This window comes from Nipponia nippon, unplaced genomic scaffold (genome assembly GCF_047370975.1).
Source record: "Nipponia nippon isolate SJK-2023a ecotype South Korea unplaced genomic scaffold, ASM4737097v1 scaffold_34, whole genome shotgun sequence".
In the NCBI taxonomy this organism is placed as follows: Eukaryota; Metazoa; Chordata; class Aves; order Pelecaniformes; family Threskiornithidae; genus Nipponia; species Nipponia nippon.
The window spans coordinates 4,537,409-4,560,921 of record NW_028262352.1 but is presented as its reverse complement, the minus strand read 5'-3'; the positions used below and the strand labels follow the sequence as shown (position 1 = coordinate 4,560,921).

At 40.0% G+C, this 23,513-nt stretch overlaps 1 protein-coding gene across 1 annotated transcript in view; it reads right to left on the bottom strand.

The window, feature by feature from the left end:
- LOC148054122 (uncharacterized) overlaps positions 1-23,513 on the bottom strand; it is an 87,002-nt gene that overhangs the window by 1,513 nt on the left and 61,976 nt on the right. Inside the window, exon 2 of the mRNA XM_087770971.1 lies at positions 7,366-7,508. Within this exon, the coding sequence (XP_087627097.1) occupies positions 7,366-7,508 (143 nt within the window). The remainder of the gene's footprint in view (positions 1-7,365; positions 7,509-23,513) is intronic.

The window sequence follows — 23,513 nt, the reverse complement described above, 5'->3', positions numbered from 1 at the left end:
TGAAATCAGAGAAAGCACAAGTCCTGCAAAATATTTGATAGTTATAGCTGAATACGTACTTTCCATCTATCAGCAACACTTCATAGAAATATTGCTGGGAAGGTGTACTGGGTCTGCTTGGGATGGAGCTAATTTTTTTTCATAGCAGCTCATATGGTGCTGTGTTTTGGATTTGTGGCTAAAACAGTGTTTATAACACACTAATTTGCTGAACAGTGCTTGCACAGCATCAAGGCTTTCTCTTTTTCCCCGCTCTGCCTCCCCAGTGAGTAGGCTGAGGGTGGGCAAGAGATTGGGAGGGGACACAGCTGGGACAGCTGACCCAAATTGGCCAAAGGGATATTCCATTCCATATAACATCATGCTCAGCAATAAAACGGGCGGGGGGGGGGGGGGGGGGAGTTTTTAAAAAATAGCTATTGCTCGGAAACTGGCTGGACATTGGTCTGCTTGTGGAAGGTAGTGATTGCTTTTGCATCACTTGCTTTTTTCTTATTTTCTTCATTTATTAAACTGTCTGTCTCGACCCATGAGTTTTTCTTGCTTTTGCCCTTCCAATTCTCTCCCCCATCCTGCTGCAGGGGCTGCAGAAGGGAGAATCCTCTAAACAGTATTTGTTACTTTATGCCTATTCAAAAAGTCAAAAGTCTCTTTAAATTTGTGGTAAATTTTGTTGATAAACAATAATTTATCTCAAAAAAGTATTTGAAATTTAAAGACATACCTCTAGAGATTAAGATCTTATCTCTCTTCACTTAATTTATTTCACTCACAAACTATGTAAATTAAAACAGATTGTGGATGAAGGGTAAAAAATTTTCCAGTCATGCTGACTTATATATTTTTATATATATATATTTATATATATATATATATAAAAAGCAGAAAACTCTTTTTGCCTCATGTTATTAAGTTTTCACAAGCTGGCATTTCCTCATACACAACAGTAGCTGCATTCCAGTCAGATGAATGATTTGCATTTCAAACTGGATATATATTTACAAATGTTTCTAAAACATTTTATAGAAGGATAAAGTGATAAATTACAAACAAATCTACTGATTTTCTAAAAATCTTACTCTTACTTGAGATGGAAATGATTTCTTAATTGACCATTTTTATTTTTGGAGGTCATCTATCTTCTTTCTTCTTTGTGGTAATATAAAAGTTTGTCTTTTTTTGACAATTTTTTATACTTTTATCTCAATAAAACACTTATCTCAATAAAAGTATAATAGGAAATACATGCTACAGTTGATCTAAAAATGTTCTCTGGAATAACTATAACAATATTTTCCTGAAAAGCTACCTGAATTTCTCAAACAAAATAAGCAAGGAAGAAAGACCATGATGATTTATTAACTGAAGTTAGAGTAGCTGTTCACAGGAAACTTCATCAAACTCACTTCATTTCATTAACTCATACCTGGGGAAAATTGAAAAACAAAGATCTACAAAATTCAATGTCATTTTTCTGTATATTTAAAAAAAATGTCTCCCACATTTAAGTGGTAGCACTGCTGAAAAACATTTCAAATAACACCACATCTATAGTGAAAGGATCCTGAACTGTGTGAGAAAAGTTGCAGACTCCATCAGAAGTGTCCTTCCAGTCAGCAGGGACCTCCCCAGACTCCCAAGACCTTTGGTAGATGATTGAGAGGGGTCCTGACATAACATCCGCTAGCTCCTTCAGTATTCTGGGATGAATCCCATATGGCCCCATGGACATATGAACATTGAACTGCTACAACTGGTCCTTTACAATTTCAGTGTCCACAAATGGAAAGTCACTGCTCCTGCACTCGTGGTCCTCTGACTCAGGGGACTGGGCAGCTCAAGATCTATCAGTATTATTAAAGACTGAGGCAAAAAAAGCATTGAATGCCTCCGCTTTTTCTTCATTCCTATTTGTCAGGTGATCATCTTCAGCAGGTATTGGTCCAATGTTTTCCTTAGACCTCCTCTTGCTATTAACATACTTAAAAAAGCCCTTCTTGTTGTCTGACACAACACTGGCCAGTTTCAACTCTAATTGAGCTTTGGCCTTTCGTGTTTTCTCCCTGCATATATGAACCACAGCTCTGTAATCTTCCTGCGAAGCCTGACCTTGCTTCCAGAGACTGTACAATTTCTACAATTTCTTTTTCCTCTTGAGCTCCACGAGGAGTTCCCTGTTCAGCCAAGCTGGTCTTCTGCCCTGCTTGTTTGACTTACAATACAATGGAATTGCCTGCTCCTGTGCTTTTAAAAGGTGGTTCTTAAAAACTAACCAGCTCTCATGGACTCCTAAGCCCTCAAAAGCAGATTCCCAGGGGACACTGCTAACTAGCTCTTTGAGTAGCATATCCAGGGTAGCAACTCTGCTGTCCTTTTTTTCTCATTACACTGAAAATTTTAAACTCAACCACTTCATGATCACTGTAGCCAAAACGGCCACCTGCCATCACATCTCCCACGAGTCCTTCTGTATTCACAAATCGCAAGTCTAGGAGGGCATCTTTCCTAGTTCTCTGAGGACTTGTGATAAGAAATTATCTTCAACATACTTCAGGAATTTCCCAGATATTCATTATTTCTGAGTATTGAGGCATAAGACTAAATAAACATATATCAATATAAATATCAATATATTTCAGGATTTAATTAAACCAGAATAAAATTTTTTGCATATTCATTCAGCGATGAATAATGATAGAACACTAAAAAGGCAAAAGAAAAAGGCTGTGAGAATTTTGGGGGAGAGTAAAAACCACTTCTATCATTCTTTACATTACTCAAGGGATTTTATTGATGCTAAAATGGGAGGGGAAATCTTCAGTTTAAAAATATGAATTCAATGTAGTTGAACATTACTATAAATACATTAATACAAATAAGGAACAAATATTTTAATTGGGACTCTGAAAGTAAGTAAGACATAAATGTGTTAGTTCTTGTCTATCCTTGCTCTGATCAATGCTTCTATTTTTCAGGCCATCCATCCCAGCAAAATGACACTTTGAGTAAGGACTTCTTGATGTGAAACTCATTAGCTCTAACATGAGCTAATTCCATATCTCTCGGTGGGGTCTCGCCAGAGCAGAGTAGAGGGGCAGAATCACCTCCCTCGACCTGCTGGCCACATTTCTTTTGATGCAGCCCAGGATACAGTTGGCTTTCTGGGCTGCGAGAGCACATTGCCGGCTCATGTCCAGCTTTTCGTCTACCAGTACACCCAAGTCCTTCTCGGCAGGGCTGCTCTCAATCCCTTCATCCCCCAGCCTGTATGGATACCAGGGATTGCCCCGACCCAGGTGCAGGACCCTGCACTTGTCCTTGTTGAACCTCATGAGGTTCACACAGGCCCATTTCTCCAGCCTGTCCAGGTCCTTCTGGATGGCATCCCATCCCTCAGGCGTGTCGACTGCACCACTCAGCTTGGTGTCATCTGCAAACTTGCTGAGGGTGCACTCAATCCCGCTATGTCATTGATGAAGATATTAAATAGTATTGGTCCCAGCACGGACCCCTGAGGGACACCACTCGTCACTGGTCTCCATCTGGACATCGAGCCATTGACCACTACCCTCTGGATGTGACCGTCCAGCCAGTTTGCTATCCACTGAACAGTCCACCCATCAAATCCATATCCTTCCAATTTAGAGAGAAGGATATTGTGGGGGACCCTGTCAAAGGCCTTACAGAAGTCCAGACAGATGACATCCATAGCTCTTCCCTTGTCCACTGATGTAGTTACTCCATCATAGAAGGCCGCTAGATTGGTCAGGCAGGACTTGCCTTTGGTGAAGCCATGCTGGCTGTCTCAAATCACCTCCCTGTCCTCCATGTGCCTTAGCATAGCTTCTAGGAGGATCTGTTCCATGATCTTCCCAGGCACAGAGGGGAGCCTGACAGGTCGGTGGTTCCCAGGGTCCTCCTTTTTACCCTTTTTAAAAATGGCTGCAATATTTCCCTTTTTCCAGTCCCCAGGGACTTCACCTGACTGCCATGACTTTTCAAATATCATGGAGAGTGGCTTGGCAACTACATCAGCCACTTCCCTCAGGACTCTGGGATGCATCTCATCAGGACCCATAGACTTATGTATGTTCAGGTTCCTCAGGTGTTCACAAACCTGATCTTCACTTACAGTGGGAGGATCTTTGCCCCCCTGATCCCATTCAAACGGTCCATTGACTCAGGAGGTGTGAGGAGAGAGGTTGCCAGTGAAGACTGAGGCAAAGAAGTTGTTGAGTACCTCAGCCTTCTCCTCATCTGTTGTTACCAGCTTGCCAGTTTTGCTCATCAGAGAGGGTACGCTTCCTTTAACCTTTCTTTTCTGGTTGACATACCTATAGAAGCCCTTCTTATTATTCTTTGCATCCCTTGCCAGGTTCAGCTCCAGCTGAGCTTTGGCCTTCCTGATCCCATCCTTACAGAACCGGGCAGTGTCCCTGTACTCTTCCCAGGATACCAGTCCCTGCTTCCACTGCCTGTGCATTCTCTTCTTGCCCTTTATTTTGACCAACAGGTCATGGCTCAGCCATGCCGGCCTCTTGCCTGATTTCTTGCACCTGGGGATCGAGAGCTCTTGTGCTCTATGGAAAGCATCCTTAAAGGATCTGCCAGATCTGTTCTGCTCCCTTGTCCCTGAGGGCCATTTCCCAGGGGGTCCTGTTGATTAACTCCTTGAAGAGCTGGAAGTTTGCTTTCCTAAAATTCAGGGTCCTGACTATACTCTTCACCTGTCCCATATCCCTCAGGACTGCAAACTCCACCAATGCATGATCACTGCAGCCGAGGTTGCCTCCAATCTTGATGTCACTGATTAGCTCACTTGCGTTGGTGACCACCAGGTCCAGTATTGCATCCCCTCTGGTAGGGCTATCTATTACCTGGCCTAAGAAGTTGTCTTCCATGCACTCCAGGGGTCTCCTAGATTGCCTACCGCCTGCCATGTTACTTTCCCAGCAGATGTCGGTGTGGTTGAAATCCCCCAGCAGGACAAGAGCCTGTGAGTGCGAAGCTTCCTGTAGCTGGAGAAAAAAGGCTTCATCAATAGGCTCCCCTTGATCAGGCCCCCTGTAGTAGACACCAACCACGAGGTTCCCTTTGTTGCCTCGGTCTCCAATTCTTACCCATATGCTTTCAACCTGCTCATGGCTATTCTTCAGGGACAGTTCTTCACGTTCTATCCATTTCTTGACGTAGAGGGCAACGCCTCCACCCCTCCTACCTCGCCTGTCCCTTCTGAACAGCCTGTAGCCTTCGATAGCTGAACTCCAGTCATGGGATTCGTCCTACCAAGTTTCAGTAATGGCAACTAGGTCATAACTTTCTAGCAGCATGGTAGCTTCCAGCTCCTCCTGTTTGTTGCCCATGCTGCATGCATTGGTGTAGAGGCACTTCAGCTGGGCTGTCGTCCGTGTCACCTTCTTAGAGGAACACCCCTTGGTTCCCTTGAGGAATTTCTCCAATATTTCCCTGTTGGCTCCTATTACCTCAAGAGCCCCCTGCTCATCCCCGTAAGACTTCAACTGTGCTGCAGTGTCTCCAGCATGCCTCAGATCAACAGGCTGAGGGCCCCCGCTAGCACCCCATCCCCCACTAGTACCCCATCCCTCTAACCATGGCATGCCATCCCATCCCTTATCATAGGCAAGCCTGATATCGACCCCCTCCCCCTTCAAATCTAGTTTAAAGCCCTGTCGATGAGCCCTGCAAGCTCCTGTGCAAAGACCCTCTTCCCCCTTTGAGAAAGGTGAATCCTATTGGATGCCAGCAAGCCTGGTGCCATGTAGGCCATCCCATTGTTGAAAAACCCAAAATTGTGACAATGACACCAGCCACGGAGCCATGTATTAATGGACTGGATCCATTTGTTCCTCTCAGTGTTCCTGCCTGCAACTGGAAGGAGGGAGGAAAAAATAACCTGTGCTCCCGATTCCCTCACCAACCGTCCCAAGGCCCTGAAGTCTCTCTTGATTGCTTTTGGACTACGGGTTGCAGCTTCCTCTCCCCCTACATGGAAGATCAATAATGGCTAGTAGTCCGAGGGCTGTACCAGGCTGGGAAGTTTCCTGGTGATGTCCTTAACCCGGGCCCCAGGGAGGCAGCAGACTTCCCTTTGAGGAGGGTTTGCCTGGCATATTGGACCCTCTGTCCCCTTCAGAAGGGAGTCACCTACAACTATAACCCTTCTTTCCTTCCTTGTGGAGGTGGTTGTGATACTGCAGGTAGGCCTTTCTAACCTTGGAGACACCTCTGGTGTAGAAGGACTATCATCCACATCCTCCCTTGACTGGCCTTCCACTTCCAGAGCCTCATACCTGTTGTACAGAGGCACCTGCGAGGGTGTAGTGGGCAAGGAGGGAGCTCGCTTTCTGCTCTGAGCATGGCCTTGCCTCCATTCACTTCTTTCCTTTAGGCTGCTGCCTTCAGCCTGGCAGATACAGGGTCCCCTTGATCCTGAGTATTTCCTATTTGGTGCTCCTGTTTCTGTTCCAGGGAGGGCAGAGCTTGGCTCCAACAGTCAATCTCTTGCTCAGCCTCCGTGATGCTCAATCTTTCTACTTCCTCTCATAGCTCTGCCACCAAGCTGAGCAGATCATCCACCTGTTCACACCTCACACAGCTGTTCTCACTACTGCCAACCGTTACCAGTGAAAGGCTCTGGCACTCTCTGCAGCCTGAGACCTGGACGGCTGCATGGTTTGTTGGGAGCACAGTTTAGGTTGCCACATCCATTCTGGTGGTTGTAGAGGACATGGCCTTCTGCTGGGTGGAGACCATAGCTGAGCTCCCTTCAAGAGGGTGACGACCACCGGCTGAACTTACCTTTTGAGCTGTCAGAGCTTCAGCACAAACCGACACGACACGACACGACACGACACGACACGACACGACACGACACGACACGACACGACACGACACGACACACCCTGACTGACTCTCCCAGTCGCTCGCGCTCCCTAGGGGCCGTTTAAATCTCCCGCAGTTGCTCCTGGCTACGCCCCCTGCCGCGTCAGCCTCGCTCGCGAGAGCTGGCGGCTCCCGGCGCGTCTCTCGGCGCGTCCGCGGGTTTCCCGGGCTCCAGGACCCCTCCCTTAGCCTCATCACCTCGCGCTCAGCCGCGGAACTTAACGTTGTCGCCACTGTGCTCCTCGCCGACTCTTATTTTTAGCCACAAATCCAAAACACAGCACCATATGAGCTGCTATGAAGAAAGTTAACTCCATCCCAGCCAGACCCAGTACAATACCATACCTATTTGTGCACCAAAATCTCTCTCTCTCCCTCCCTCCCTCCCTCCCTCTCTCTCTCCCCACACACGCTCTCACACTCATTCAGAAGCAGACACCAATTCATGCAAAAGCTGCTTACCTGGTTGCATCTCATCAGCCCTAAATATCTGAAAGATTTGCTGCTTTGTGCAATTTGGATGGCTCCATGGTCTGTGATTTCTTTGCAGCATCCAACATCCACTGTCTCTATTGTCATGCTGTATCGTCCAATGGCTATCAGAGCTGTAAAAATATTAAAGATATGCGCTATAGACATCAATATTGGAGATAGTAAGCTGAGTTAAATGTATACGCTAAATGATGTCGAAATGAAATTCTGAGTAGCAGTTTTCATAAATTTCCTGGAAGAGCAGTTTAGTCTGAGTAGTTTATCTTTCTGATAAATGAACCTGTACCTTGTAAAATGTCTTATATTTCAGCATTTTATTACTATAGAATAGCTCTGTCTTTTCAAATTAGGAATACACATGTGCAAACACACACAAACATATAAACAGATCTTTCTATATATTTATCTATCAATCAAGATAAATAGATGCAAACCCCTTCAGTTAGGAGGCATATTCTATATGTATTCTTTTAATTACTTTTTTTCAGAAGGATCAATCCATTGATGAATTAATTATAGAATAAAAAGAATTCTATCTCACTTTTCAGAGAAAATAACTGATTTTATACTACTAACACTTTTTTCCAGCAAAGGAGTATTGCAAAGACAGCACAAAGAATAACAGGGCATTTTCTATGTCAATAAAACAAGTGGTATTAGAAAACCCTGCAAGTATCTTATGTCATGTATTTTATAACTATATTCTAAAATGCATTTGTTTCCCATTGTTCATATTGATGATGTAATAACAACCATATGCCTCACTTCCATGCTTTCTTCAGGAATACTTTTCCAGTTAAAAATAAAAAAAAAAAAAAATGTCAGGAGGAATTAAAATAAAAACTGGAACCTTCATAAAAGGAACAGAAACAGCATCTGGAAGTTCCCTTAAAGGACTGAAAAGTGGTAACTAGGAGAAACCACAATGCATCTGAACAACCTGGGAAGGCTTTGTCATGACATGGCTAGTCTGAAATGACAGAATGGACTGAGATCACTAGTACCCTGGTCACCACAGACTAGAACACTTTTCAGGAAATACAGGCCAGGAAACCTTTAGTCAAGTTGGGATTTATTAACAGAAATGAACAGCAGACTTCAGTAGCTAAAAACTCAGCTTAAGAAGAAAGTCCAAGACTTTCAGTGTGGAAGTCAGCCAAGGGGTAGGAGGTTTACAGGTTTTACTCTAGTTATAATGCAGTTGCTTAAAAGGAAGATGAAGTAGTGCCTTATTCCAAATAATGCAATATCTGCTGTCTTTAAAGAAGATTTTTCAGCAGCTGTGGACCAGTTCTGTTTGTACTATAGGACCTACTGTCAGGAAAAAGGAGTTATGAAGAGCTGATACCAGCTCTTGATATGCCAGATGTCAGTCTTAGCCTAGTCAGTGTATAACTAAGAGCTAGAAGCAGAGAGAAAGAAAAGAACCCATCAGACCTTGCAGTGGTTCTGCAGAGACCTGTACAGGTCAACAATAATGTAAATTGCTGTCTAACAGCAGTGGGGATAATATGTTAATTCAGGTGAACTTGATTTGCAATCAAAATCAGCCAAAAGAGGCCAAATACATTTGCAGAAGCAAAGGTGCAGTGGAACATAAATTTTTTCTTGCAGCAGTTAATGAAAAAAGGTCAACAATAATGTAAATTTTTAACTGACACAATGAACTTATGATGTTATCATCTATGTCTTTTCATTATGGTTTCACTGATTTTTGTAGGACAATGCCAACTCCTTGTTCTCATCCCTAGAAAACAAATACTTATTTTGTAAATATATAAATATATATATAAGAGAACATAAACTTTGTACTTTTTTCCTTAGAGCCCTTTTAATATATCACTTTAATAAAAATTATGGAAAAAGAGTCAGAAACTTTCTGCATATATTTTGCAATAAGAAAAGCTGTAGCAATTACAGTTTATTATAGCTCCATGCAAAATGTTATAGACTTGTCTAAAGTAGTACAGGAATACTGAAAGCCCACCATTAAATTAGAATATTGTCAATTAAACATAATTTCAAGTACTGTTTATCTTCAAATATTTTTGCTAGTTTTTGTAAAGTTACAATCATATTTTGTTAATTAGAAAAAAAGCCCCTTTTTTGCTGTTTCGTGGAAAATGAATAAATGGAAGAAAATCAGCAGAGAATACTTTTACTGGAGTGACATAAAGGGTCATCATATTTCACTGGTGAAGAATTCTAGTACAGGCATTATAGGAAATTAGACATAACTTCTGAGAGCTCCCTCATGGCACTTAAATAAGAGAGGAAAGTAGGGAATGCTACTGTTAAAGGAGAAAAAAAGGATGATATACTGTGTGCAGAATCCCCAAATCTAAAATATAAACTGAGCATCATTAGTCCAAGAAGCCTCCTGGAATCAGGCAAAAAGATGGCTTAAAGCATGAAATCTCATGCAGGTATTTTCATATACACATATAAAACAAACTGGAAAAATAAAAGATTATCTTTCTTATTCAGATAGAACAAAGTCATTTTATAATGATAAAAATAATTTTAAATGTGTTGTTTATCATTTGGTACTATTATTTGTATTTTGGCATTTCTGGAGTAAAACATATAATTACTAGAGTGGGACTAATTAAATCTCTGTTAAGTTTTATGGATTTTTTTTACTGAAAGATAAAAACATTTCCCCCTTTTGCACAATGGAAAAGGGGCTTAAGATTTATTGAAAGAATTACAGAATAATTATCGAATAACAGAACATGAAGACTGTACAAAACTGGCCTTCACTGCTTGTTCTCTGAAAATCTGTACTTTAACCAACAAATTGTTAATAGCTTTATTTCTCTAAATTATTAAAAGCATGAAAAAGGAGATGATAATCACTGGGATTTGGAAAGCATAAGTAAGTTTCCATAAATCAAAGTGTATATGTATGATTTCTAGACTACATTGTCATTATTATATTCTGTCTATTATCAGGTAAGGCAGAACACATAATTTACTTCAATGATTTTATGAGACAACCACCACATTTTTGGTACAAGTACCAATATTTACAGGAACAATACACAATGGAATAAAAAACACCCCAGGATATTACAAATCAATATGATACATTTAAAAAATGGAATGTAAAACAAAAAAAAATCCAACTGTGAGATTTTGGGTTTTTTAAGTGAATGCATTTTACAGTTCACAAGTTCTACTTGATTTCTAGACAATTGATGATCTGATGTCTTCACCTGTGTTTCACATAAGTGTATGTGAAAATAATTGAATAAAATGTCATGCTTTAATCAATCTATGTGTCTAATCTCAGCTATTTCTTAGACTAATCATGCATGGGGTATATTTTAGATTAGGGACTGCTGAATAGATAGTACGGTTTTTTTTCTGGCCTTTCCCCAACAGCATTGTACACCACTGTCTCTCTATTCTAACTGTTGATACAGAGCCCCCAGATATACGCATACATTTGATTTTCTGTTCAGCAATGCTAAATACCTGGCTATTCTTTGATAAATGTATTGGGTTTATATGGCAAGGTTTTGGTAGTGGGGAGGCTGCAGGGGTGGCTTTTGTGACAAGAGACGAGGGGCTGCCCCCATACTGGACACAGGCAGTTCCAACTGCCTCCAAAATGGACCTGCTGCTGGCCAAAGCTGAGCCAGTCAGTGAAGCTGGTGGTGCTTCTGTGATAACATATTTAAGAAAGGGTAAAAAATGCTGCGCAGCAGTTGTGAGAGGACTGAGAAAAATGTGAGAGAAACAACTATGCAGACACCAAGGTCAGTGAAGAAGGAGGGGGAGGAGGTGCTCCAGGTGCCACAGCAGATTCCACACTGCAGCCCATGGAGGACCTCACACTGGAGCAGGTGGATGTGCCCTGAAGGAAGCTGCAGCCCATAGAGAGCCCATGCTGGAGCAGGCTCCTGGCAGGAACTGTGTCCTGTGGAGAGTAGCCCATGCAGGAGCAGGTTTTCTGGCAGGAATTCTGGCCCGTGGGGAACCCACAGAAGCAGTCTTCTCCTGAAGGACTGTAGCCCGTGGAGAGGACCCATGCTGGAGCAGTTCGTGAAGAATTGCAGCCTGTGGGAAGTACCCATGTTAGAGCAGTTTGTGAAGGACTGGAGCAGGGGAAAAATGTGAGGAATGAGTGGCAGAGACTTAACTGACCACACCCCCCATTCCCCATTCCCTTTGTGCCACTCAGGTGAAGGGGAGGAGGTAGAGGAGCTGGGAATGGAGTGAAGTTGAGCTTGGGAAGAAGGTGGGGGGAGGTGGCGGGAAAGTGTTTTTAGTTTTGTCTTTGTTTCTCATTATCCTACTCTATTTTTAATTGGCAATAAACTAAATTAATTTTCCCCAAGCACAGTCTGTTTTGCCTGTGACAGTAACTGGTAAGGGATCTCCCTGTCTTTGTCTTAACCCACAAGATTTCCATCTTGTTTTCTCCCCCTGTCCTGTCAAGGAGGGAGAATGAGAGAGCAGGTGGATGGGCATCTGGTAGCAAGCCAAGGTCAACCCAACATAACACATAAGAACACTTGCCAAAGTTTTTCTAATTTAATTATAAATGATGCTAAAAATCATTTGCCATATTACAGATGGCTGAAGACTGTTAGAATATTCTGCCGTGTCTTAGTAGAAAATGACAGGTTTATTCTGTACTTTGCAACTTTGTCCTCAGATTAGCAGTCATCTTTCTGGAAAACCAAATATTTTGGCAAGACTGTATTCAAAACATTATGATATTACACTGTAGTCATATATTACAACAATTCATTTAACAAATGTATTTCTGGAGAATATGCCATTTTAAAACTCCTTTGACTGTGTTTTCAGAAATTCTCAATGTGTGTGACTGCACCCTCATGAGAACAGCCATACATGGTCAGAGAAAAGATCCACTATTCAGTCTCTGACAGAACCCAGCAGTGAATGCCAAAGAGAGAAGATGAGAACAGGTGAAAATATAATGATACTTTCCCAGAACACTTTCCCCACATGAAAAAAATTACAATCAGGGACTTTCTGAACCAGGGTTGTCGTCTCTGTACTTCCATGAGTCCATTCAATCAGTCTTATAATCCAGAAAATCTTTTATGCTCCAGGACACCCTGCAGCAAGGAGTGCCTCAGTTCAACTATTTTCTGTTTTGAAAACCACCTTTGCTTGTTTGTTTTGAACCTGTCCTAAAACTTGATCCAAGACTTCCCCTTTTATGACTGCTTAGTTCCTTTTCAAATGCTTTATGGAAATCCTAATAGACTGTATCAATCAGGTCTTCCTTATTCCTTGATGACTTCTTCAAAATACTTCAATATGATTGTGAAGCACAACATCCCTTAACAAAAGCTGTGTCAACTCTTCCCCAGTATGTCATATCTATCCATGTGTCCACTAATCAATTGATTATTATGCTAATTTCCCTTATACAGATGTCAGGTTTATTGGTTAATATTTTCCTGATCTTCCCTGGAACATTTTTTGAAATACCTTTGCCAACCAATTCTGTGGTATCAAAGCAGTTTTAGGTGAAGGACTATACACCACAGTTAGGAGTTTGACTAGTTCATCCTTGAGGTCTTTTAGAAGTCTTGGGTACACACAGTTCTTCCACTTGTATGGACCAAATACTTTAAGCCGCATGTTTCAGCAAGGAAAATGTTTGCATTGCTCAACAGCTTTTTTCCCCTGTCTGTCTGTATTTGCCCACAATAAACAGAATACATTGCTATTCTCTGAAAGCCAGGCAGTAATTTAAGAAGGAAACATATGGTAAAAGCCTTACAAAGTAAGTTTGTATTCTATGTCTTAGGAACTTGTAGCACAATCAATCAGGAGTAAAGAAGAGTCAAAAGTGTGTTTCATTACTAAAGAAAAACTGGGCTCTAAACATAGTGATGGATAAAATAGAAAAACACCACACACTGAAAACATAGATGGGCTCACAAGAATCTACCATGTAGTTTAAAGACGCTAGCTTCGACATATGAACGTCTCTGTATGTGAATGTTTAACAGTACATCCAATTCTTTTGCCTCTTTTTTTATACTCTCATTTATTTTGGCAAAAACAAGTTTTCAGATTTCTTTTTCCAAAGCTAGGTTGTGTGGAATGGAAATCAACTGATGTACAACTCCTATATAGCAGAAGATAAAGTGTAATGGCTATCACTGAAATTGGAAAATCATCTTCACATCCTTCAGCTGAATTAAGCAAAAATGTTTTCTAGTTTTAGTGCTTTGTTGTAGCTGAGATGGCTAAAGGGCATATGCAGGACAAGGTTTATAGGCAGATGTAGTATCTTTTAGATGACCAACTGGTATAGTTGGAAAAATCAGACAATTTTTATCCTTGGATCACCATTGGAAACAAGTACTTGTTTAACCTGACTTTTTTAAAAATCTGATTTAGTTAAACTGACATAGGTAAATGCATCTACTACAGTCAGAAATGAAGGCTTGGTCGAAGGGGAAGGGTCTCCATTTAACTGTATGTAAACTGTGAAACCAATGGTTGTAATGTAGATATCATCATGGTTAACTACTTCAGGACCTGATCTGGATGGGCACTGAGTTCTCACATCTAACAAAACCAGTGGGATTAGACTTATATTTATTTTGCAGGATCATTTTGGAAAACTATATTTGGTAGTGTATTGTCTTGAGGCTTTCCTCCTTGATTTTGCATAGTTATTAAAAAAAAACAGAAACAAATATTACACTAAGATATTAAAAAAAATTTAGTAATCTGACATTTATAATTTGACCAAGTCATAGCCATTCCCAAGTATGAGGTCACTAAAATTGAAAATATAACATTTATACTTTTGGACCAATCTTAATTTAATGTTAATGTATTTTTAAATCTGGAAAAAAAAAAACCTCCAGGTTTCGCATAACTTTTACAAAACAAAGTTCTTTGGAAGTCTAGTATATTAAGCAGAATTGCATCCAGGTAAACATATTTTTACTGACATGTACCTACTACACAATAGAGTACTTCCTAAATCAGTAAAACCTAGTTCAATTTAACTGAAAATAAACCTCTGTGAGATTGAATTGCATTGCTCTTTGTCTCCTGTTACCTAACACACTGCATATGCAAAAGGCACTGCATTTTGTCAGCCTTTAATGGGGATTGGATAGAAAAGTTTTATAAATTGATTATGATTGACATTACCCAGACACCATGGCATAATAAATATATATGCATTCATTCAAAAAACAATCTAGTATTTCTTTATTAAGGTTTTTTTATCGTTAATGACAAAAGTATTTAAATGTGCAAGAAATAGAACTTAAAATTTCTAAACTCTCTACAGGTTTTACACATTGAGTAGAAATCAGTCAGTCCACCAAGTATTACCAAGTAATAGTTTTCTTATGGAACTTGCCATTACCTTTTATTTATTGTATAGCTAAAAGCTATTAAGATGGCAATGATAGCCATCTACCAGCTACTGAAGAGCCTAATGTACAAAGCAGTGAGGAAGTTTATGGGAGAATTAAAATGGAAATAAGCAGATGTAATAAAAAGAAAATTAACATGGAAAACTACACATCTAGATATTAAGAAAATGCTTTAACAGTTCAACCTAGTGGACTGTGAAATATTCTCCTTCTGTTGGTGGAAGGTCCTCTGCTTTAGTTATTTAAAATATGAGTGAACAAAGCTCCGAAGGCACTACAAAAAATGTACAAGAAAGACTGAAAAGATCTTGTCCATCTTTCATTTATATTATTCTATTAAATTAGGAAAAAAGATAAATATGCAAATGATGCAGGTAAGTTATAAACATTTGAATGCAATAAAGCTACAGTAGGCATAAAATTAGTCTGATGTTCTGTTTCCAATAATTTGTGGAAAAGCATTCATAAATTAGCCTAGTCAATTGTGAAATACAGTTGCATATAAAGTACTGCCAGTTAATTTTAATGTATTACTATATTTAAGAATTGAAATTAAAACATCAACTTATATATGTTACCAATAGCCACTATGCTATACAATAGATTAAATATTGAATGTTTAGTTAACATAAAAATTGTTTATACATGCAAAAATGTTTTCATTTACAATTACCTATTCATGAATGTCATTCATTTTATGCTGTGCATTTTAAGGTATAAAAAGTGAGTGCATCATACCCATAAAATCTTCTCTTCAAAAAAAAATTTCTTTTCCTTGAAAGAGAGGGCAACAGAATTTGATTCTTCAGAGCAAACCTTGATGCCGTAAGCAAGAGTTTGCCCATACAATACTAAGAGGTTGGTGTACTTGGAACAGGATTTGTGGTCGTCCCCTGAATGAATGAGGGTGATGGCTATCTGCCATGTAAATCACATGAGGTCTGGAAACATGGCTAATTCGTTCTGTGCATAGACACATAGGGTACATGCCTAATCCCATTTCCATGTGTCAAAAAATCTTTTGCTGCTGTAACTGCAGAGCAGTGATTTAAGGAACCACTGCTAGAGTTGTTTACTACTTTGGTCATCTAGCACAGAAGAATCATAGCTCACAATTCACGTTGCTTCTGCCTTAAATGAAAAATATATGCATAAAACTCACTGTATGATATTTTTTACAATAAACATTTCACTCCTGTTTACTTGTGTAAGGGTATGTCTATGACTAAATAAATGTTTGTTTATCATATACTGATAAACTGATCATATACTGATATACTGATTATGCATCAAACACTGTAGCCCATCAGCTAAGAAATAAAGGCTATCATGGGTATATCACTCCAAAATTTCACTCTGTACTGGTTTCATGATGAAGAGTTCAGTTCTGCTCAGTCTTTTGGTGCTCCAGCTGACAAACAATATGACAGGTTTTCTTCTTGTATAATCATGACCTCACTTAACAGCTATATTCATGCCACCATGAAATAGTAAAGTGAGAGAGACAGAATTTGTATAAGAATTAGTTTCCTACCAAGGAAATCAACCAATCCCATTTATAATCAAGCACTTAAATACACTTTTTATCTTAACTGTACAAGCAGTTCCCTTGAAATAAAAGTAAATATGTAAATATAGGAGATAACCGTGAAGTTCCCAGCTCTTGTAATCAAATGACAATCATCTTAATTCCTTAACTAGTTTCTCTTCCAGTACTTACATCCATGTAATAATAACTAAAACAAGCAAAAAAGAAAATAATTAAGTCCTTTTTCCCATAGTATACCTTTGTGCATATGTGGCTATGGGCAACATTTCTTGAGAATTAAGTATGGGACTGCAATAAAACGCAGAAAGATAGAGGGGCATGATCACACTGGGAAACCAATCTAATAAGATGTCTCAAGGAAATGAAAAGGAGTCAGACTATATCCCTTGAGCAAGCCCATTTTCTTCAAGAGTTTAGTAAATCTGGTTAAATCCTCTCTATTTGAATGCATATTTTGACCTTTACCTGGAAACTCGGTGGAAAACCACTCAACTAGTGATGCTACAGTAATTTTGACTAAAAATCTGTTTGAGATAACATACATTTTAAAACAACATATTTCTGGTTTCCCTTTTGAAAATAAAATTTCATTATTTAAAGCACTGATTGCCTAAAGCAGCCTTCAGAAAATTCTCAGAGACAAGAAAAGTCTCAAGGAACTGAAAGGCCACTAAGAGGAAAAAAGAGACAGACCAGGTAGCTGTCTATTAATTACTTTTATGTCTCTTACAGATAAAATGCTTGAGCCTAAAATAACACTGCAAATGTTTTGGGAAAGAATATCTAATAATCAACAAGCACTATATATCACCTTTTATAACACATTTGTAGAGGACTATATTCTACAGTAAAATCCTCAGGGCTTTTGATGAAGAGGGGTTGTGCATGGTTCCCCTAAGCTTCTTTGGCCTGATGCTCTTAGGCAGAAGTCAGCAACAGATCTACTACAGTTTGCATACAGTTTGTGCACTTCAACAAACATCTGTGGGCTAAGTGGTTTATAATTCCTGGAAACATATCCAATGCTTCTTTAAGATATTGATACAACATCAGAGCAGAGGTTATTTTTCACTAAATATTGCATATTTATTTTTTTTATTTCAACCAGTTCATATTCACTGTCCTTCTTGATCTTCTTGTAAAATGATAAGTGAAGACTGGAAAATGAGATTCATGCAATAAGGTTAGATCCGTTACTTAATACTATAAAGTCGTAGGCCTAGGAAATAAGAATATGGGCTTGACAGAACAGCACTGAACAGAATGAAAAGATTTCTGTGGACTTCAAGACACTCTGGATTATGTTATGAAAAGGCAGGTAGCTGTGTGAAAGGGCTAGGCAGAATAGAAGATGACTGACCATCTGTATGTAATACAACGCATTTTGAAAGAAGAGCAGAGCAGAGGAGAAATGAAAAAAGCAAAACGAGATTCCCTACATATATATAATTACACATATATCTGTATAGCCCTATACACACACATAAACCCATAAATATATGATAACATAAAATATTAAAAATTTAAAACTATTCATAGCCTTGGAGTAGCATTCCCTGACATATCATCTTTATTATGCTTCCCACTATAACTAGTTTTGGGATCTTTTGTTTATTTTTTGTTTGCTTGTTTTGTTTGTTTGTTTGTTTGTGTTTTTTAACAAGAGCTATTAAGACCACTATGGTTTGCAGCAGAGCAGAGCAGGACTTTGAAAAAGTCCTGGAATCAAGACATTGTATTTTGCTTGCCCCACGCAGATCTAAGACTTGTCTGTATTGTGAGCTGCTAAAAAAATTTGAACAAACCAACCACTTCATTGCCAAGCTTCAACATATTCCATATGCCGTCATGCAGCCTTATTATCAAATTTGTCTACAAGAGAACTGTGTGTATAATAGTGTTTCACATAGTCTTGAGGACCACAGTTTGAAAACCACTATTTTAAAAAGAGGAGGTTCGAGAAGTCCAGAAAGAAGAAATTATTTAGCTTCAGATGATGGTAGAAAAGCCAGAATTCGTCTAAAATGCATTAAAGGAATGCTTAGGCAAATATTAGAAAAGTAATCTAACAAACAGCATCAATAATAGACATTACCTAGTTATGTGACTGAGATACTATTATGACATTTCCACAGCATTAAAAAAGAAGTCTAAAATGCAGGATTCAGACAATGCAATTCAAATGCACCATCACTGATTTTTCAACTGTTTATTGCTTTTATTTTTATTTTGGATTTCTACCTTATTTACCTGGGGAAAAAAAAAACAACATCTTTGTATACTGGCATCACCTTCTTGCATACACAATGAATTTTTCTTTATGAATGTGCTGGTTTTGGCTGGGATAGAATTAATTTTCTTCATAGACACTAGTATGAGGCTATGTTTTGGATTTGTGCTGAAAGCAGTGTTGATAATACAGGGACGTTTTAGTTACTCCTGAGCAGTGCTTACACAGAGTCAAGGCCTTTTCTGCTTCTCACACCACCCCACCAGCGAATAGGCTGGGGGTGCATGAGAAGTTGGGAGGGGACATAGCTGTGACAGCTGACCCCAACTGACCAAAGGGATATTCCATACCATATGACATCATGCTCAGTATATAAGCTAAGGGAAGAAGAAGGAAGGGGGGGGACATTCGGAGTTATGGCATTTGTCTTCCCAAGTAGCTGTTACACGTGATGGAGCCCTGCTTTCCTGGAAACGGCTGAACATCTGCCTGCCGATGGGAAATAGTGAATGAATTCCTTGTTTTGCTTTGCTTGCGTGCGGGGCTTTTGCTTTACCTATTAAACTGTCTTTATCTCAACCCATGAGTTTTCTCACTTTTACTCTTCTGATTCTCTCCCATCCCATTGTGGGGGAGTGAGCGAGCGGCTGTGTGGTGCTTAGTTGCCGGCTGAGGTTAAACCATGACAATGGAACTAACATTAACATGGCTATTTTATTTAGAAAGTCTCTCTAAAGACCTACAGCTCTTAGTAGATAATGTGCAGCACTTCAAAAACATTTGAACAGCTATAGCTGTGGGATAACATAGTTCTCCCTGAACTGAGTCTGACTACCAGGAACATCTTCTGAAGATATAAAATTTGCTACTGTCATCGGCCAATGCTCCCCAGGAGGCATTCATGTAGCATAAGTATAGTGGAAACAATAGGATGTTGTCTCGATTTCCACCTCTGATGGTGGAAAATCAAGTAGGATAGGAGAGGGTATAAAGCTAGAAAGTGGCAGGATTATATGAATCTAGGCAGTGATAATATCCATTGTACAATGGTAAGCTTGTGCAGACTCCTTATCTAATTAATCATAGAATCATAGAATCATAGAATGGCTTGGGCTGGAAGGGACCTTAAAGATCATCTAACTCCAGCCCCCCTGCCATGGGCAGGGACGCCACCCACTAGACCAGGTTGCTCAGGGCCCCGTCCAACCTGGCCTTGAACACTGCTAGGGACGGGGGGTCCACAACCTCTCTGGGCAACCTGTTCCAGTGCCTCACCACCCTCTGAGTAAAGAATTTTTTCCTAACATTTAATCTAAATCTCCCCTCTTTCAGTTTGAAACCGTTCCCCCTTGTCCTATCGCTATCTGCCCTTATAAAGAGTCTCTCCCCCTCTTTTATATAAGCCCCCTTTAAGTACTGGAAGGCCGCTATAAGGTCTCCCCGGAGCCTTCTCTTCTCCGGGCTGAACAACCCCAACTCTCTCAGCCTGTCTTTATAGCAGAGGTGCTCCAGCTGTCTGATCATCTTTGTGGCCCTCCTCTGGATCCGTTCTAAAAGGTCCACATCTTTCTTGTGCTGAGGGCTCCAGAGCTGGATGCAGTGCTCTAGGTGGGGTCTCACGAGGACAGAGTAGAGGGGGAGAATCACCTCCCTCATAGAATCATAGAATCGTTAAGGTTGGAAAAGACCTTTAAGATCATCGAGTCCAACTGTCAACCTAGCACTGCCAAGTCCACCACTATACCATGTCCTCGAGCACCACGTCTACCCGTCTTTTAAATACCTCCAGGGATGGGGACTCAACCACGTCCCTGGGCAGCCTGTTCCAATGCCTGACTACCCTTTCAGTGAAGAAGTTTTTTCTAATAGCCAACCTAAACTTCCCCTGGCGCAGCTTGAGGCCATTTCCTCTTGTCCTATCACTCGTTACTAGGGAGAAGAGACTGACCCCCACCTCGCTACAACCTCCTTTCAGGTAGTTGTAGAGAGCAATAAGGTCTCCCCTCAGCCTCCCTTTCTCCAAACTAAACAACCCCAGCTCCCTCAGCCGCTCCTCATAAGACTTGTTCTCTAGACCCTTCACCAACTTCGTTGCCCTCCTCTGGACATGCTCCAGCACCTCGATGTCCTTCTTGGAGTGAGGGGCCCAAAACTGAACACAGTACTCGAGGTGCAGCCTCACCAGTGCCGAATACAGGGGCACTATCATCTCCAGACACCGTATTCATGTAGAAGCAACAGATCTAAAGCTAGATGATTTTGGAGGGTCATTTTTGAGGTGGTTTGTAATTGTACATTTAGATCATGTAGGCCAATTTTCGTAGCATTTGCTAATGCCTCAGTTTGTCCCGTCAAATTCTGTAACCATACATGATTTTTAAAAGAAGTTATCTGAGGGCTAAATATGGACTCTAACATCCACCCTACTATTGTTCCAGTTGATGGGTGTTGCCATGGATCTACATTGGATCTCTTAACTCTTCCCCATAATTTGGAGGTTAGGGGTCGTTTTCTCCACAAAGGACACAAAGTTAGCATTCCCAATGTCACCTGTTTTCTGGGTCCTTTTAGAGCCAATTGTGTTGACCAAGATCCATCACTACTTACCCAGACAGTATGTCCAATGGGGAGAATGGTTTCCTATTCACAATTAATTACCTTATCCTTGATCATTGTTCCTGTCCGCCTGTCCTTTAGGGATGTTGAATAATTTCAACATAATCATCCTAATCTTAAAGCTCTGGCCAATGGTCCTATTCTCTGAATGTCCAATATGTTAGCCAAACAATTAAAGACTCGAGTGCAATTCCAATTGTAAGCTTTAGGGATTTCTATTCTATCTTCAGTTAAATTTGAAGGTAGAATTAACTTCCATATCTTTTCTTTCGATTGGTCTCCTGTCCAGTCAATACACCAAGGAGTTGGCTGCATATAATGCCATTCTCCTTTTTCAGCAGTTTTCCAAACAGAGGGAAACTGCATTCCACAAGGGAATCAGTCACAGGGTTCAGCTTATTTAATTATTCCTGGCTGATGTGTTTCATTGATATGCCAACATAAGTTTTTTGATTTGTTTCCCAAAATTTTCCATCTTCCTAATCCAAATATTTTCTTTCTTTAAGTTAAATTGTAATATTCCTGTCCCATTAGTTAACATGGTATCAAAAGGTCAATTTAGGTCAATAGTCAGAATTCCCCAATCTAAGGGGGAAGCAGCAGATTTTGGTAATGGTAAACATGCGGTAATCTGGCTAACATTGTGGATTCTACCAAAAGACTGACCGAGTTGTAAAAAGAAATTGCTGTGGCAAACGTTCATACACTGATGAATCAGTAATACTAATGTTATCTTCAATCTTATCATGTTTGGATTTTCCCTTACAAAACCCGATATGAATTTTATATATATATATATATTTTACAACAAATGGTAAAACTAAACACACTACTATAATTATTATTAATGAAGAATTTTCAATGTGCCAAATAAAATTCATAAACTTATAACTCAAACATAGAAGTAATTGTCCAAATATAAAAAGAACCGTTAACTTTTCCTTTAAATTTTTAATTTCAACTCTCCCGTGGACTCCAAAGTCCACTGTTTCTGCTCAGGAATTGGCGCCTTCTTCACTCTTGTATAATGAATCCAAGAATCCACTCCTTCTACCTTTACTGGGGTGTAAGTTCTTAACAACACAGTATATGGTCCTTTCCACTTTTCCTTTAATGGTTCATCCTTCCAAGTCCATATGTAGACTAGGTCTCTCAGCTGAAAGGGATGAACAGGGGTATCCAACGGTAACAATGTCCTCTGGTTTAAGCATCTATGTAAAGAAGATAAAATCTGCGAAAGAGAGATAAAATACTCTTTGACTGTCTCTTGTCCTTTAATACGCATTTGATCCCCTCTTATTGTGATTGTATTAGCAGGATATGGTTTTCCATATAGTATTTCAAAGGGACTTACTTTTTCTTTAATTCTTGGAGTTATCCTGACCCTTAATAGGGCTAAAGGTAGGGCCTCTACCCATTTAAAATGGGCTTCGTGAGAAATTTAGGTACTCCCTGTACTACTTCTGCTATGAAAGCAGCGTATACGGGTTTGGTACCACAGAGTGGACATCAACTGTCTGAATGTTAATTTCTCGCAAGTCTTGCACTGATCTATATTCTATATAGGTTTTCTTGCCAGTAAGATGGGGGTATTAAATTCCGATTGGCATTCTTGTAACAGTCCATATTCTAAGAAGGAGCTGATAAGTGGTTCTAGCTTTCTCCTTGCTTCCAATTTTATAGGATATTGTTTTTTTCTTACCAGTTGTGCTCCAGGCTTCAATTCATTTCTAATTGGAGTCTTATTCTTTGCTCGTCCTGGTTTTCCCAATGCCCACACCAATAGTATTACTGCATTAAATCTCTTCCACAATATTTGCATCTTCATCGTTCTCGCCTTGAGTCAGCAAACATATCTGTGCCTTCCAAGCATTTTCTGGGGGAATATGTAACTGTACAGAATTTTCAGAGAAAGTTATTTGCGCATTCAATTTACATTAATAAATCTCGCCCCAGCAGTGGCAAGGGACACTCTGGCATATAGAAAAAGGAAGGCGTTACCGTAGTATTTCCAATCGTGCACTCCATTGGTTGCAAAAATGATTTTAGAGCCCTTTTCCCAGTGGCACCAATTACAATTGATTTGATTTTACTTAATGGTCCCTTACAGTCTGTAAATAGGGAATGCGTTGCCCCACTATCTATTAAAAAAATCTATTGTTTCATTCCCCAGCTTCACTGGAACCAGAGGATTGGCTGGGGAAAGTTTAACAGATTCCTCCGGTCCCCTTCAACCTAATCCTATTTCTGCCAGTACCTCAGCGGCTGCCTCCGTCCCTTTTTCCTGACTATTCGACCGATGCAGACAATTTTTTTTCCAATGACCATC